Source organism: Zophobas morio, unplaced genomic scaffold, assembly GCF_036711695.1.
Source record: "Zophobas morio isolate AGI-343-1 ecotype UQ-CSIRO unplaced genomic scaffold, CSIRO_AGI_Zmor_V1 ptg000006l, whole genome shotgun sequence".
Classification (NCBI taxonomy): domain Eukaryota; kingdom Metazoa; phylum Arthropoda; class Insecta; order Coleoptera; family Tenebrionidae; genus Zophobas; species Zophobas morio.
In genome coordinates, this window is record NW_026972111.1 from 17,379,318 (window position 1) to 17,398,380 (window position 19,063).

The 19,063-nt window shown below is 33.0% G+C and overlaps 1 protein-coding gene across 1 annotated transcript in view; it reads right to left on the reverse strand.

The window, feature by feature from the left end:
• Positions 1-18,807, reverse strand: part of LOC135123738 (uncharacterized) — a 30,013-nt gene extending 11,206 nt beyond the window's left edge. Inside the window, exon 1 of the mRNA XM_064048604.1 lies at positions 18,559-18,807. Within this exon, the coding sequence (XP_063904674.1) occupies positions 18,559-18,622 (64 nt within the window). The 5' untranslated portion in view covers positions 18,623-18,807. The remainder of the gene's footprint in view (positions 1-18,558) is intronic.
• Between the last annotated feature and the right edge of the window lie 256 nt (positions 18,808-19,063).

A 19,063-nucleotide genomic window follows, 5' to 3' on the forward strand; every position in this document is an offset into this window, starting at 1 on the left:
CATTGCTCACAATGTGAATCTTTAATTAGCAAAGGTTAAAAATGTGAACTTTCGAATATTGTTGCGTTTTCGTTGGCGTACTCGCAGTTCTAAATTACGTACTGGATTCAGCTAATTAACACATAGACACGGGCTTTTAGCAACTTAGTAAAGGAGACTGGTTTCGGAGTAATGCATTAATCCCCAGGGACATCTTAGAAACCTCTGCCACGCAGGGAATCGGAGTACAGTCTTGAGAATTGCGTCTTGAGACGGTCGGTTGATTAATGAAAATTCTAATCAGGGACCCAAAAGTTAATATTGCATATCAACATTGATACGGTGAAAAGTGTGCAACATAGCGGCTTCAATGCTACTATAACGTAATTTTTTCGAAGCAAATCATTCTTCTCAAAAGGGAACAGCTGTTAAAAATCTAAATAAACTGAACTCGATTTTGTTCCAGTGATGTCTTCTAGTTTCTTTTATTCAGCTTACTCTAACTGGTAGTTTTCTTTTAGTTACTTCACTTGGCGTTGTGGAATTTGTGGACAATTAGAATATGCTTCTCAACTGTTTAAGTAACTTTTGATGGGAATCTTTACGGAAGTGAAGAGTTTTCCATGATAGTTTATTTACAGCCTTTAAAGAATATTATTTACCCATCGAAAGAATCAGAAAATGCACAATCTGTTGCCGATTTTGTCAGAGTTGCAATCTCCGATACTGCTAAAGCTATTGCGTTGACATTTGGAAGTTAAAGACCCAGTGTTTTTGACCGTTGTTAAATTTAACAATTACAGAATGTTTTCAGATACTGACGTTTTTAGATGCTGACCTCAAACATTCAAAAACCATGACGTCATTCGGACAAAAAATGTTTAATTCTGTTGATTAATGTCTAAAAAAAATGTGTGCTGATTTATTCAAACCTACCGCGCCTACATTATGTATAATCAAATAGAATCACAGCTGCTAATTCTGAGAGTAGGTCTAAATGATGTCACACTAGAGATCTGTGACTACCATTTTCACGCTTTTTATTGTCGTATTAAAATTTTAATTTCCTTTCGAAAAGTTGATGGGTTTGTATCAGTTTAGGATATAACATGATATTGTATCAGCATTTTGGCGAGCGACTCATACTGTCAGAATTTTTAGAATGTCCTAACATCCCTAGTTACATCTTACCAACTCGTGTAATAAGTATAATTTCTAAATACACAATTTAAATGTTACTTTATTTGTAACTCCATATTCAATTTTCACGTTTGACGTGACCAAGCACCTACAGTATTAATACAGTTACCGCAAAGGCAAGGAAAGTTAGTTTCTGAATAAATAACTTTATAGATTTTTTTTATAAGAATACTTAAAATAAAACTGATGCGATAACGGTACGCAGCAATGTTAGATGCTATCTTTGCTCTATTTTCGTGATTAAGATATTCAATCAAAGTAGACACCGTGTATTTGTGACGACTACTATTTCTACGATTCAATTTTCTTTAGTGGTTCATAATCTTATTTTATACGAGTATGAGCCGCTCACGCGGTACAAAACATATTTTTCCAAATAAAATGAAGTGCTATATATGATCGTACACTTTTTACGAAAATCATCCAAAATACATATTTACGTTGGGTGAATTATTTATAAAGCACTTAAAAACAATTTACAAATGCAATACCATTTTAGCACTCTAATAAGAAATATAGAGCCACTTTAATTTAGAAGAAACTCAGACGAAAACATTGTAAGCCGAACCAACTTTTGTGACAAATGATTTCTTCGCTTTGAACAGAGCGACCACATTTCAAAAACATATCGTTTCAGTTTCCGGGACCGGAAGGCGCCTCAATTGGCCGGAATCGAAGAGGCGACAAGGAGGACATTGTTAACACATGACGGGATTCTGTAGCTAGATAACATCGCACGGTTATTAGAGGATTGTTAATCAATTAAGGCGGCAATTGTGTGTGCCCAGCGAGACACTGCCTGGAATAGACCATTCTGGTGCGATCGTTCGGACGCACAATTTAACCAACAATGTCGTTGTCTGCGGCGGAAAAAACACTGGATTAAACGGCGCGGTGCGATTAAAATTTTCGTAATTATACGTACGCGCAAAATTGCGACGGGATGGGGTTGGAAAAACATCTACTCGACCGTTTGCCGCTTTTCTGCGACAGCTCTACGAAATAATAATGGCGTGGGAAGGGAAGAAAAGTGGAGCAAAACTGAAATTATGTGTGCTATTTACGCGTTCACCATTAATGTAATTTGTCAATGTTTACGGGTTATACTAAATAAAATAATAGTAATTTTCCATCGTAACATATACTATTATTTACAAGTTGTTAGTAAGCTAATGTCAATGTTTTTATATAGGTACCCCATAATAAAACCTCGAGTAAGTACGGTAACAAATATTTGTGTCCTCAAAATTTTGCGTAGCCATATACAATTTTTACAGAATCTGTAGAAACCGGTCAGCTGTTTGTCACACATTTTGTTGTAAACACGACTAGTAAAATGTAGTAGAGTTTCAGTCTACTGCATCGATTTAGACATTAAAATTTGACATAAGTTTATCGCCATCCCCTATAGACCACGTCTGGGAAAAATTGATGGTATCACGACTCTCTTCGCTCGCTGAAAAAACATACATTATCAACCGTCCTAATCGACGTTGAACTATTAACGAAATGTTAAAACTATGCTTATCTACATCAATGTATTCCAAAATTATTTAATGACACATTGAAAAACATCAGTTTATAAAGGAAAGTTGCTTCACTTTAAAAATCCATCCAAGACTTTCATCGACATTTCAGTGACGCAAACATAAAAAAAATAAAAACACGTCCCTAATCTGTAATCAAAACAATAGCCTACATTATTAACAACTCCTTTACAGGTTTATCCAAAACGCCCCATTCATGAAACCGTGTTATTCTAAAGGTACTAGATATTTACACAAAGTGTAGCAAATTCGACTGACGATTATAAGCAGTAACTTAATCAATGTGTAGGACAAAGAGCAAGCATAAAATTAATGTTTTTTCCAACTGTTGATTGGCCGCGATCGTACTGTAGTAACGAGGACAGTATATACCAAGGCTAATATTTTCAAATCCAATAACGTTGTTATCTAACAAAAAATAATTCCATTTTTCTAATATCTAAAAATTTCAATTTAAGAAGACCATTCCTTAAAAAAATGTGTCTGAACGACAGTTGGTGAATCTTCGTAGTACGTTCTATTAATTTATGCAAGTTTCCTTAAATTTCAGACACCGTATAAGGAAAACATGCATAAATAGTTGTATTCATTTTTTGCATACCTTTGTTTCTTCAGAAAGAGTCGTCCCTTGTCCTGTTCTTTTTATAATCACGGTAAACTAGTTTGGATTAATGTAAACTGCTAGTAAACAAAAAGTTGTATGTGTATGACAATCCCCTACGCTATAAAAAATTTACAAAACGAGGAAAAATGTTCTGTGAAATAAATGAATATCAATATTTCAATTAAAACATGACTCGCCTCTCTTTGTCACAATGAGAACTTTGAACATTTTTTAAACCAATATCATCTAACTGAAACAAATTGCAGTGAATATTTCCAATTGGAAATAGCCCCGTTTTATATAAATCTACACATAGGTATATAAATCCGTGATAATTTCGTTGTATTTGTGCAGGATTTGTGACGCATTAGCAGAGAAGCAGCCGATGCAAACGGCAATAATGGTTTAATTAATTAGTTATATGAAGTTACCGGTCGATTATAGCGGTATGGGACTGGTGGGTAGGTTTCCGGAGTCCGGGCATCGGTCTCCGGTGAGTAATATCGCGGTGCAGTGAATGATGAGCTGCACTTAGGGACGCATACGTGTCCAGAGCTAGTAATTTGATGCACGACCAGAGACTTAAACTGGCCAGTGTAGTGCACTTTAGAACTTTTAAAATTAAACAATCCGGAAAAGAAACGTGTTTGCGCGCAAAAAACCGCCACACAACCTTAAATCATTCCGAATTGTTAGCGAGTTTCGCCGCGGCATTTATAATGAATTAAATTAATTAAAACTTTAGACTGCACACTTGTTTAATTTGATTTACAGGTAAGCAAACTGAATGGGGATTGCACCGGAACTAACACAATAAAATATGTGAATTATGTTCAAAGTTGTACATCAATTTTTAATTAAAAACGGAAAATAATGCTGTAAATAGAAGACTGTGTTTATTAGGTGGAATGCTGAATGAGTACACTCAGAGAATTTGCGCAAAAAGCAAAAGGAAACATTTTTGCTCGACAGTCGACTATTAAAAGCCAAATGAGAATAGGAAGCTGTTATTTGCATCGCAAATAAAACAAGTTGAATCATTTTCTTGTTACATGCAAGGCAGGATCTTGACGAGCGGAGATACGCTTCAAGCCCGAAAAGCTCGTATTAAATTTTGACAAAATCATAAACATCTACATTTATAATAAGCCTTTTCTAGGCGAACAAGACAGATGAACCACTATGCACAATGCGTGTGGTTTCTTGGCAGATACGGAACTTCTCACAACTTCATCTGATGAAAATACAAATTAATTTTGTTAGTAACGGGCGCATGCCATATCACAATCCAAATTCTCAGCAACAGCGGTTGATGTTGCCTCGGTATTAATTCATCCATAAATTTCCTACATACGTGTGTCATGAAGATCATAATATACGTCTAAGTGTTTAAACTTATTTAAAGGACATTTCAAAAGATAAATCTAATAGAAATTTCCACCTTTTTAGATAAAAATTACAAGGCTTTTGATAAACTTCAAGTTTCACATTGAACCAAGTAACAAGACCAGTCAGGTACAAGCTGATTAATGATTGTTTTTCGTATGGATAGCGCATAAAAAATTAAAGTTGCGAGTGGTAACTGGTAATACTATAATCACGACGATGATCACGATGACGTTGAGATACAAAATCGTTTTTAGTAAGCGTGATATTTGCCAATTGGTTCTTACTATAAGCAGTAACTTTGAAAACCATTAGTACTTATTATCCCACACCAGGGCGCAAAAAAGTTGATCATAATCACAACATACGAACACACACATAATACGTACGATAGTTATAAGCATTATTTTATTTAAGTTTAATGCCAATATACAACAAATAAAAAAAACGAGAAGATATACAAGTTAATTTATACAACAGCAAAATATGAAAACATGTCTATGCAACCCAATAAACATTCTCCATATATTATGTACTAAGTTCTTTATTGTATTTTCGTTTTAATTAGTAATTAACGTTCCGCAAACTGACGTCATCTTTCTTATGAGATGTTTTCCCAGCGGATTTATGAGAAAAATAATCAACTAATCGTAAACAGTAGTAAATTAATAGAAATTTCCTCTGTTACCTCGACAGGAATATTCAACAACAAAGATTAAACCACAGAATGTTAATAAAATAAAGAAAAATAAGGCAAATAGAAAAGCTTCTAAAAAGCATAACAAAGACATGGTTTGTTCCTCAAATTTCTATTTCAGTCGCGAGAAAAAAAAAACGAAATTATAACTGAAAATTAATGTACCAATTTTCCAAGTCAACATGTCAGTTTTATAAGCGACTTTTTATGATAAAATCGAAAATTTACAAATTCTGTTCCTCATTTGCTCTCAATATAATTTAAGCACGTTTTAAAACGATTACCTAACTTTAGCATCATTAGATTATGGCACCATCTATGTTGTAAATGAGTATCAATCGCAAGTTATGCGATTCAGACGATCATAGATGTAAATGTTGTGTTTTTGTGTTAAGTTGCAATAAACATTTGTCTTAATTGTAACTTTATACTCCATTCTCACAATGTGACCTCCAACCTGAGCTATTCGTTTTGCACACTTACATTAACTTGAACTACTTTTGCTCAGCATAACAGTTCAAATGTTTTACATACTTTGCAAATTTATATATTGATAGAAATATAAAGATTCTGAGTATATTTAGTTGTGACTCAGGTACTCGTAAACACATAGTATAACAATCTGTTGCTAGACAGCGCAAATCGCAAATTGGTCGATATATGGTTTTCTTTTTTAACAATTATAAAATTGCCATCTTTACGTAACTATGTACACATGTTTATAGTTATTCAAGGGCAAATAAGTTTTCCGTATTAAGGCCTCGAATTATATTTATGAGGGTTTATTAAACAAAATGTAGAGTATGAGTGAGGCCTCCATTATTTCCTTGCAACTTTTTCCATTCCACGCGATTATGTGTAATATAACACCAAGCTTAGATCTCGGACTGTTGATTAAGAACCCAGCGATTAAATCTGATTGCGCCGGCGAAAAAGATTGAGAGTGACCGTTCAATTTATACAGCCAATGCGGGACTTCAAATGAAACATACTGCGGGGTTTAAAGTTAATAACATCGGTACCGAGTGGTTTTGATATGTTTTATATTTGAGGTTAACCCCTTCATATCGGTCGTGGTATTGAATAGAGACTCAAGGCGAATAAAACTAGCCAGTCTTCTCACGTATTCTGCTTTAGAAAAGTTCGCACACGACCCTCCTAACTTTCCCAGAATTTCACAATTAATTACCCAAATTAATAAAAATTGAGGTAATGATTATTAGAGGGCAGAAATAAAAAAAGAAACGTTTTTATGGCGGGATAGATCGATTTCATAAGTAAATGTTTGTTCGCACGTGAGCGGTGAAATTGTTTGGTTCAGCAGATATTATTGTCTAATCCAATTATGATTTTAGATTGGCTTTTACAATTAAAATTCGAGGATGTGTCACTGGGATTATATATGAATCGATGTAAGTTAACAGGCAGATTAAAGAGAAATGGTCGAATTCAAAGCTCCTGCTCTCGTGTAATAAATTGGAGCATTCGAAGTGACATAACGTGGTAGAGAAGCGGTAAACCCACTACGTGACGTCATATCAGTGATTTTCATTTGAAATCTCCCTGATTGCAACGACTTCTCTACATAACAAAGTTTCAAATTATTGGCGTAATTCTAGGAATTCGGTTAACGGAGCAAACATTTCAGCTCGAGTTCAGAGTTGGTGTAACCCTTCATTGCGATACAGGCTTATTTGCAATTTAATTTAAATGGCCCGGCGCATCCACCATTTTTCATCTTGAAGTATCCAAGTGTTAATTCAATATGGAGTAATGCGCCATTGAAAATTTGCCCAGTTTTGTGGCTGACGGTCCGACTTCCGCTCCCTAAGTCTCTGGATTGTGTGCATTGAAAGAGTTTTGAAAACTTCACAAGCACCTCCGGGGATTACGTTCAGTAATCGGATATAAGACGGAGACTTAATATGAATGTCAAAAGATTCGTTACAAGTGTTCGACTGTGCTTTCGAATCAAAGCGCTGCTTTCGACGGTTTTTTGTGGAGACATTGTTCGAGTCTCGGAATTAATGGGCCCCAACGCACGACTCCGAACGTAAATATCGCAGAGTTTTGTTTAATTCCGGCCTGAGCTCCTCCGGCTAATTAATTCTAGTGTTATGAAGATACATGTTTATGTGTCAAGTAGTTCTCCGTAATAATGTTTTTAGGCAGCGCGAAGGCGGATACAGTGACAACGGATTACGGCATGTGTCATGTCGGGTACACTCATCTGCGAAATTAGCGCGGATGAGACGCCATAGACAATGTCTTTAATTATAAATATAATTGGGTTCGCTCAGATAAACTTACATCCGCAACAACGTCAGTACGTCTAGTAGCTTGTTGCAACAAATTGGTCCCGGTTGCCCCCAACCCCACCAACCTACATTACACCTTCAATTCCCAAACGGAAACATGGTTTCAAGTATTGATATAAACAGTGGAAAAACAAAAACGTCGATAACATCCGTGGCCCATGTCCTTTTCGAATATTTCATTGCTCTGGGTATATTTAGATCTTGATTAATTTATCGTAGAATAGCAGCTAATATCGTCAACGAACACATATGTATTTTTCCTACACCAAACACAGGTGTTTGTTATACCTTATTTCGACTACATCTAAGATTATATGTTTTTCATGAAATGAAATTCTATATTAACTATAACTTGTTTTCTGTTTCTTCTCATTTAGGTACCTTTCACATAAATTTATTTTTCTTCCAGGGGACTTTTAAAACGTCTAAAACTTTCAATGAAATTTTTACTATCAATTTACTAGCAAACAATGGTATATATTGACTGAAAAACATATGGTTTTTCTTTTGTTAATGATGCACCAAAAGCGCATTTTATCTAGAAAACAAAGTTATTCGTAAAAATAGTAATGAAAACTTTGTTTAACATTTAAGTATTAAGTGTTTGTGCGAAGTTAAAACAAAATGCAACATAGACTTCTAATTCTAAAGCAAACAGTATCCTTTACTTGTATAACATTACTTTGAATTTAAACGACTTTATAATACAATTCAACAGGTGGTGGAATAAAAAAGTATGATAAAATGAAACATATATTGCAACATAATTAGTTGTAAAAGACCTCGGTTACACTTGGTAATAGTATTATAAGCATTACCGCTAAATATACAGTATTATAATAAATCACTCTGTATAAATTTTGAATAAAATAGAAAAGTAACAGTTTACCCACATGAAATTTGTAAAATCTCTTGCTGTTCAAGTAGAAGATTAACATGATTACGTAGATTTTTGTTGTATTTATATCATATTTCTTTCATTAGACAGTGTAAAACATCTTCCAACAACAGAACTATATTGCCAAAATTTTCAGGAAAGTGGGATGAGAAGTTCTTGATTATAATTAATAAGATAAATAGAAGGGGCAGAAGTATGTTATTTTATAAAATTCAAATATCGTTTACTACAAGTAAAATTTTGAAAAGGCGCCTTCAAATTGTTAGTGGGGATAATCATACAAATTTTTAGTTTTAGTTTTACCATCTACACGATATTCCTAAAACGTATAAAAAAATTTTATAACCATCAATCTAGGAAACGGAAGACCTATTTTTTCATACTCTACGTGACATGAAACGTCGAGAAGCAGGAATTCGCCAGATAGACCCCTTGTACAATACTTACTTCCCTAGCCTACGCTTTAGAAGTAAAAAATCAAATATATGTATAACTGCTTGAACGGCAAAAAAGACTTCCGATCATAACAATGTTCGTTTGTTTGACAGGAACAATACATATTTATAATATTAGTGTGTAGACTTACACTTATAGGTATACACCGAACATAAAAGGAATGAAGATGAATATATTTTAGCTATTCATATCAACAATAATTAAAGTGGATAAAAAGTGGTGGTATTAGCTTCAACTTTTCATTTATGTCATAATTTGGGTTTGACAGATCTACATCGGCACCATTAAATATTAGTCGAAATTGATTTTAAATTAAGAAGCAAATAAAAAGCCGAAGATAATAAAGCTCTTTTTTAAACTCTTAATAATTCATATTGTACCCCGTTTATGAGAGTGTTAACTAATGATATTAACAACAAAAACACTTACGGTCTAACCAGTTTGAGGACCCTGTGTTGTTCCAAAGCTAACTATTTGTATATTTCTGGTATCTAATCACTTCAACGTTAATAATTAAAAAAAAATTATATATAGAAATTGTCTGTGCTTCGAGTGCTGTTTATTATTATCTAAATGTTTATTTAAACAGTAGACATCTACGCCGTCAATCTCAAGAGTACACTTGATACAGTGATTAAACATAAACTTGCGATTAAAATTAGGTAACCTTAAAAATACTCATGTTTCGAATTAAAATTGAAACTACTACGAAATAGAAAACATACACTTTTTTAACTTTTCTAACATGCGTAATAGGTGACTGGATATTTAACGACAATGCTGCCTCATAAATAGTTACTGTTTCGCGTCAAGTCATTTATTAATTACATAGAAAATACAATGCATGAACACATCTGTCAGGGAAAAATAGATATAAATGTAATTACTTTATGACGATAATTCAATTTTACAAAAAAAAAAAATAGTAATGTAATGTGTAATGTCTTTAAGACTGTCAAATGTTTTTTACCACACGGTTTTTTTAATAATTTTAATTTTCATATTAACCATTAAAAAAATAATACTGGCTTTTTGGAGCTGTGTTAATCAACGATGATAAATTAAAAACAATAATTTTAAAGTCGAAAACTATCGCATCCATTGATTTCTAGGAGCCGGTTTACTGAAGCTCAATTAAATATTTGATTGCGATTAAATTTTTAAGACGGCATTAAAGTACCACGTGACCGTCTTTACGCCAATCAAACGTCGCTAAACGCCTCGTTAGATGTAACACAAGTACTTTCAGAACTTTTAGAATCGCTAAAAAACCTTTGATTGGTATCATTACTCATTAGTAACAATTACATTTTTTGGTTGTCAAATTCATTGCAATGTTTACAATCGATTTTTTCTATGGTATGTGTTAATTACGTCGCATGCATTTGTGTTAAGTATATCGCATACAAAAACAACTTCAAACTGGTTAGAACTTGTTCTTAATTCAGAATTATGCTGGGCAGAATTTATTAACAAAAATTTTTAAGGATTTAACAATTGAACGCTTGGATTTTTATTTTTAATTCATGGTTCTACAGTAAAGCAGAGTAATATGTGTCCTCCGTTTAATCCAATGGAATTTTTGGACAAGTTTTTAATACATATATACACGGGTCCTAACCATATATCTTCTACGATATATTAATTAATTGGAAACATAAAAAAAAAATAAACGAACTAGTTTACGCTGGACTTTTTTCAAGGTAGTGCCCAATTTCATGTGATGTTTAAGTGATATTGTTTACTGCTATCTATCTATTCTACATGTCTAGAGTACATAAAAATAAACGTGAAACGTAGGGGAAGGGGGCCTAAAGCGGGCATAGAGCCTAAAGCGGGCACTCTCTTTAGTTTTGGCGTTTCAAAAGATGTTGCGCCCTAACCGCGCGGACATAGTGCATCCCCCCCGCATACTTCACATCAGTCGCCCGGGTCTCCTGCGAGTACCCAATTATGTGCTGTAATAAATAAATAATTTTCACATGGTTTTGAAAAATATTGCAAAGTGTGTCACATCTGTTTTTTCTATGTTTGTGATTTTTAAGCTAAAAATGAAATTCGTTAGTCAATTTGTGTTTATTCGGCTACCATAAGGTAGCAGTTAACTGCCACTTGTCGCATCATTTTGAGTTTAGATGTTGTTTGCAATTTTAATTGTCGAAATGGGCAAAGCGAGCAGGGCAAAGCGGGCACTTGTCCGGTTTGTCCTTCTAGTGTATTTACTAAATATCTATAGTTTTTTCGAAAAGAAGAACAAAGGCAATGTGGAGTCTGTGAAACAAATTATAAAAGAAGAACTTGCTGAAGACAAAACGAAGTCTAAGAAGTGAAAAAACCAAAAAGAAAAATACGAGATATATCGCTTTAAAAAAATGATATTTCGAATTACCAAACTTCAGTCCAGGGGACCTTCATATTTATATTCATATCTAGTCTACAGTTTTTACAAAAAAACAAAATATAAAGTTGAGCAACTTTTACATCACACTTTAATCGGCACATTGATGCATTTTTTGACGAAGTGCTGAAGAGGTCTGCATTTTGAGATAGAAGGTCCTCTGGGGAAAAGTGTCAGCTTTCTTTTGATACCATTTATAATCCTAAAAAAATCCATGACTGAGGTAAATAACTTTCGAAAAGTCAAAATCTATTAAAATGAGCTTACTTAACTTCTGGTTTGGTTGCAGACTTTAGTATTTCTAAAATGCAATTCCGGAAACCCCGACAATGTTTTCAATGGATTTAGTATAGAGCGAAACCGAACCAGACGCCAACCTTAACCATCGCCTGGTTTGCCCTAGCTGAATGCCCGCTTTAGGCCTCCCCGTAGGGCAAAGCGGGCAGTTGTAAAGATTTAGTTATCTGCTTCTAACTTTTTTTTTAATAAACTTTCTTCAATTTTAGTTATGCATCATTGAAAAGGGTTAAATCAAGCATAATAATATAAAAATTTAAAGGATCTAGATTATCCATAAACTACTTTTTTTAATATTTTTCCTTATGGTGCCCGCTTTGGGCCCTCTTCCCCTAAGCACTGTAATTCTCTATCTGTACTTCAAGACTTTTTAATAACCTACAGAAGATTATCATTGTAAGAATTCTTACATTTAAACACCTTAAGTATATATAATACATAGTTTATAGAAATTAACAGCCTTACGCTACTTTATGGATTTTTTTCTATTTATAAATAAAACTAAAAATTTCGATATCAGGTGTTTTCTAATCACAAGAAAATTCTTGCAAAGGGGTAAATGTTGCCACGTGGCAGTTAAATTTTCCACTTACCTTTCGTTTCCCGGCGGAACATCCCTAATGCAAAGTCTTTTAATAATTCAGAGTTCCTTTCAAGTTTATAGCATAATATTCAATAAATATGTAGCCAACGAAAGCCACCCTTAAATTATGTTATGTACTCTGAAGTATGGTTAAATCCTCGATGTGCGAGGCCGAATATAATTGTACGGTAATTCGATAAATCTTTAAACAAGTTTAATTTCTCTTCACAGACAGCATTTATGTAAAACAAATCATGAAAATGTAAAACGGGATATCACACTATAAACTTCCCAAATTACCAACTTGACTTAACATTTAAAACATTTTCTTTACAGCTTTAGTTATTAGTATTATTACAAATTAAAATCAATTCTGAATGTTGCGTTTTTTTTTTATTTGAAATACATACACTGAAATATAATTCTAACTGGTAATTGAAACTAAACTAAAAGAACCTGTGTGTACTGCAATTATAAGTAGTTAGTTTGCTTGTGGTTTAGAATTTTTTTTATGTAAAAATATACTTAAATCCAATACGATCAATTTAAAATAAATTTTTGGGACAATTTTGTTACGTGGTCGTACAATGGTTTAATAAACTAAAACGAGTAAATACAGATGGAATATAAAACGTAATATTCTACATCTCATTCGTGTTACAATGTTGCGTGGGGTATGTTGACACGATATAGCTCGTAGTGTAACCGTCAGGTCGCCATTTCTAATAACTCAAATAAATTTTTGTATCAAAAGTAATTTTCAAAGTTACCTGACATTTACATCAAAACTTCAATTTCGTCACAGACTGTATGTTATAAAGATTAAAAAATGTTGTAATTTTAAATAAATCGGATGCCATTTGATTCCTTTTTTTCCGTGTTATGTACCTATGTATGTATCTTGTGCTAAGAAGACTTTCATAGTTATAAATCTATCTAATTATAAATTTATAATAAATGAAGTTACTATAAACTTGACTCAGATTGCAACCTAAATTCCAATAAATACAATATTATACGTAATTACGACAACCAACTACAATAAATTTATCTGTAAGGCTGATGTATATTTTTCTTACTTTCTGGTAAATTAGTTGTGTTTACCTAGTGCTACTGATAATTTATGCACTCCAGTTTATATGCTTTTTAAGTCAATTCTTAAGCTTTTGGATTCAACGTAATTGCAAGAAACTTAATTTTAAAAATAATAATGGAACAACCAAATGCGGACATTTTCTCGAAGCATGTTCGTAGAAGTGTAGAATGTATCACACTGTATTCTTTTAAAATTAAACCACGGACGGGATCAGTAACGCACTGTAATTTAATTCTGAAGCTCAGATCCGCGAAATAAAAAATCGTCAACTCTCATTCGAAAAGTTTTATGATTTTATCTCATTAGTTTGCTCCCTGCATTTAAATCTCCTTTATACCTATGTATATCGTCGCCAAAGGGTGAGGCAACAAAAAACAAAATTAATTTAAAACAAGCTAATTTTAAAAGCCAGAGATGTCAACGTTTCACGAGCACACGTGTTGTTTTACGGCGTTCAGTGGAGATAATTAAAATCCTTTAATTGCTACAAACAAAACCACCGTTGTGATACAAATAAAATTGCATAACACTAATCGTTGTCATTTAAAATAAATTATTCGCAACGAATAGACAACTTTGCTACATGCTGAGGACATATTAATCAGATAAAGGTCACATTCATCGAATCAAATATCTGAAAGCACATACAAGTATTACACAGCCATAAATTCGTTAAGACCGGTTCTAACAGGAGACACGTTTCAGGGTGGCTTTTATGGGCGAATAAACCGCAGAATCGCATTGTTTTTTCACTTTTTACAAATGGACCACACAATGGGCACAGGATAATGCAAGATTTTTTCACCGAGAACAATGACTAGTAAAGTGCTCATACATCATAAAATCAGAGATAATAAATTGAATACCTCGGACAACGAAACTGCTGACGTCATTTATAGTACCGCGATTCCATTACCTTAGATAAGCGTACAACAGATGTGTAAATTTGCCCCTCCAGTCACACCAGAATCGTACGATATATTTGGACCAATCAGAATCGAGAGATTGTGGGCTCGTCTACTTCCCCTCACGTCGCCAAAATAACGTCATTCCAGGGACGTACCTGTTCTACAGTCAGCGGTACTAAAACTGTTGCGTCAATGACTACATACGCCAACTTTTTTTGGAAGTGCGTCAGCTTGGTTTTTTTGAAAGACAAATGTAAATAATTAATCGTAAGTGGTGGAATTACTAAATGGACTGGGCTTTTCCAAATCAGTTACATATTGATAAGTCTTTCGGGAGGCCTCGTCGTTATTGGTTGATTACCTCTGTTTATGCTGTGAATGGACTGAAATAGAATACGGTTACTATTCTGGAATGGTTTGCTGGCATTGCACCGCTTAAAAATGTTTCTGGTCAACCTTGAGACTGAAGTAAAGTCTGATAAATTTTAACATGATAGGGATATCGCCAATAATAAATCTAGCACAATGTGTAATGTGTATCAAATATTGTTATGTAATAAAACCATTAATGATGATTGTCATTGCCTCGCAATGCGATAATTACGGTCTACATTTCAATTTAGATAACAAATTGATAAAAGTGCTTTATGCAAAACTTTAGTATACCGGCTCGATATACGATAATGATTAATTCGTGCATTATCACTTCATTTTTTGCAAGGCCAATGCTTATGGAATTAGGTTTGTACTAAATTTTCAGTAACTCGCCGATTAAGAACATTTCGGATTTTTATAGTCTCCAAAACTAGTCATCCGTTACGAAAAAATGTGTTTAAATTTCATTAATACTCATTCTTTTTTTAATACAACACCAAACGTCAAAAACTATAAATTTATTGTATACGTCAAACTAACAAAACATTTTTTAAAAATATGTAGTCTGCGCTAAAAATATTTGCTCTTTTTTATGACCGACGGAAACATTAAAATTACACAACTATTTTTTATATGCTTGTCGCACATTCCGCATGGTGAAATAAAATTTAACAAGTTTTTCCAGTGGATGAGAAGAATAATTACTTATCTAAATAACAGCTGCTAATAATGTTTTCCTCCGTGCTTTTAAAATTTCGAGAAGGATTAAAAAAAGGTGCGTCAAAAAAATTATCTCTTATAATTAACAAGAAAAATTAAACGATAACCTTCTCTTTTATTCCGAAAAAATGTAAACAGAAGATACGTCGGTGTTAAGAGGATAATTCTACACAAGCCATCACTAAGAATTATCTTGAAACGCAAAAATTTTAACAATTGATAATTCTTATGTAAATGGAAGGAACTCTTTTGTATGGTTTCCCGAGAATTGAGACAGTGACGAAGAAGAAAACATCCGATTACGAGTGGAATAATTCGCGCTAATGGAATGTTATTGGTCGCTTACTCAATCATAATTGCCATGGAAAAAGACCAGACAAACAATAACTGAAAATATTTTGTTTGTTGTTTTGATGTTTTGATATTTTGATTTTATTATGATTACCAACTGAAAGTTACAAGGATATAGTAACTAAATAATTATTTTTATCGATGTAAAATAAAATAATTAAAATAATCAGCATTTTTCGTATACCCATCCCGGAAACACACCGTTTTGGTACTTTAATCAAGCTAAAGAAATTATTAATGCGAACAAATAAAAACATTTGCATTTGTGCCAATTTTCGTTTCGCTGACAGTGCGACTTCGGAAAGTCTATTTTCGCGTTTGTAAACAAGACCAAGAAAAATACGTCTAAAAATGTTGGACACGTAACATTGACGTACTCTGTTGATGCCTATTATTTTGAACGCATGTTACAATTTTATAAAAAAAAATGCGTGGGCATAAATCATGCTACAATAATACAACAGTAAATTGATTTTTTCCCAAAGCTCGATGATTGCTAGCGTGAGAAAAAACGCGAAAATTGCAACACGGTTGCGTACAGTATGATATTGAAAAAGTTTGAGATAATATGACGGGAATTGTTTCGATTGGAGTGGAGGAACTTTGTGCTTTCAGGATATCCTGACAGGGTGGCATTATTTACCTAATTTTCTTCAGTTGTAAAGTTTCAGATTCGCGTAATTTATTACCTTGGGAATGTAAAATTTTATTTAACCAAAAACGATGAATCATTCCAGTTATTTTTATTGTTAGTATAAACTGAGACGGATACCATCATTTGTAACGTGAATGTGACATTTTCTCCAAATTAGATTGACACGAATCAATAGGAAGCCCTTAAATCAAGGCGTCTTTCACTCAAAATGAGCTTAATTATATAGAAAATCACTTTTCGAACCATAACTCGATGTCAATTTGTGCAACGTGGTTTGTTAGGAGAATTTTGCACTTCTGCCAATCAATTACTCCAAAAGCAAAGCGTTTTTAATTTCAATAAAAACCTAAACCCTTATTAACTCGCGATTAAAAAACAAATCATCAAGACACGAAAACATTTCATTTAACTCGAAGATAATTCGTTAAAAGTTTTTAAATTTTCGTCCTGTAATAAATTCTAAAAAATCAACTTGACTTTGTAGAGGAAATGGGCCTAAATTGTATCACTTGATTATTTTTACCGCAGTCGTATTTTACAGACATTTCAACGTTGTTCAACCAACACAAAATTTATTTTGCATCAGCTTCACGTTGACATACTGAGGCAAAATTTATATAAACAATTTGCTACAAACCAAGCAATGATATCAATCTTTTACACAATATTAAATTTTTTGAAATGTTCTACCTGCTGTAAACAAAATCTTTAAAAAGCAAAATATGATCATTCAATGGCTGTATCGTGTTAAATTATAAACTGTCCGTGTTATAGATAGAATTGTATTATTCTTATAATGTAAAAAAAAATCGCGTGGCGGTTACGTTACTATTGAAACAATCAAAAAACACTAATACATATGTAATCAACAGTTTTATGGTGTAAAAATTTGTCACTATTATCTAAAATGATTTATATATTGCAGGTCTAGTTAACAAAATTCTAATATTGGATAATAGTGACACGTGGTTTAAACTATCATATATCGAAATGCACATTTAGATGCTTACGCAATCAATCCAAGATAAAAATAAATATAATATAAATACTTATATAAAAGTGTAATATATGAAAAAATATGACTAGGTGAGTTTCCCAAAAAGAAGAAAAATGCCTGCAATAATTTAAATTAATTCAACTGGACGAAGGGGGTTCCATGTTAAATAATATATATATTATAATATTAAATATGTTAAAACTATACTGTCTGTATACACATTTCATTAATACAAATCATACTGCATTAAAATTACAAAACAGTGTAACTACTTTTGAGGCTTTTTTAGACTACAATTTCTTACTTTCTTCATTAGCAGTCTAATGAAATCTTTTTTTGGGCCAATGAAAAAATTACGCATAACAATTAAATTTTTAATATATTATAAAACTCTTTCATAGTAATAGGTTAACTTATATATTTATATAATGTATTTAGTATGCCTCATTATCATTATAACTTCCATTAAAAAAAGTTAAAAAAAAGCTAATTGCGTAAAGAAATGTACACATTACAACTTGTAATCAAACAATGACGAACTTATTTGCAATTTTTTTCTAAAATGTTACAATTTTGTTGAGAAAAATTGTGAACTATACCCTGTTGTCTATATTACCGCTCATATTTAAAAATGACTGCTATAATTTAAGAAAATCACTGTTTACACCGCATCTATTGGAAAGGTTACGGCAAAGGCAGCTACACTTTATAAACAAAATATGTAATCTAGTTGCTACACATTTTTCAGAAGTCACCACTCCCATTACTAATATATTTGTGTTCAATGAAAAAGCATACAGTTACATCTCACTTGTGTAGTTAATTTAATATTTAATTAATAGATATTTAATCTGAAATGCGGTATATGTATATGGCAAAGTAGTAGCAACAATGTAAAGCCATTTCCACATAGATTAAAAATTACAAAATTTGCTCTTTTGCTCTAAGAGCTTGTGCGCTTTTTTCTGCACACAGGTGTACAATATTAAAGTCATTATGCAAGAATTGTTCTCTTTTAATTTTCCCCGATGCCTACACACTATTGCAAAAACACGAAAAAAAAAACTCGTCGACATTTTTGTGACCAACTCACCTGTGATAAAAAGCGCTGAAAAGACAGCAAAACTGCGTTTGATTTGTTTAAACACGTTATTCATAATAGGCCGGTGGCTGGCACAAACACGTTAAAACAATATCGAATCGACTCCTGAGGGTGCACTTTCGGTTTCGTTAGTCACGTGGACGAAGAGTTAACCACGAAAACGACTACACCTTCCAACGCTTATGGAGCGACTGAATGGTTCTGTCAGCTTTTGCTGAGTTGAACCTAAACGTGGCGCCAACGTTACCACTTTACTATTTTCAAGTCCGGTCCACGTAGTAGTTTCTATCGCTCTATCGCACCTGTGGCCTAACGTGTGGAAAAAGGAAGGGGTAAAGTGTGGTTTGCGGTTTTTTTTGTGACACAGTGGATCACGCCACTATGGTTGTATAATTGCAATGGTAATTGGATAGTTTGAAAATTCGGTGGGGAACCTTTATTATTGGATGACGAACCATCGTATGATTTTGTTTCCGCTATTTTTATGACTAAATTC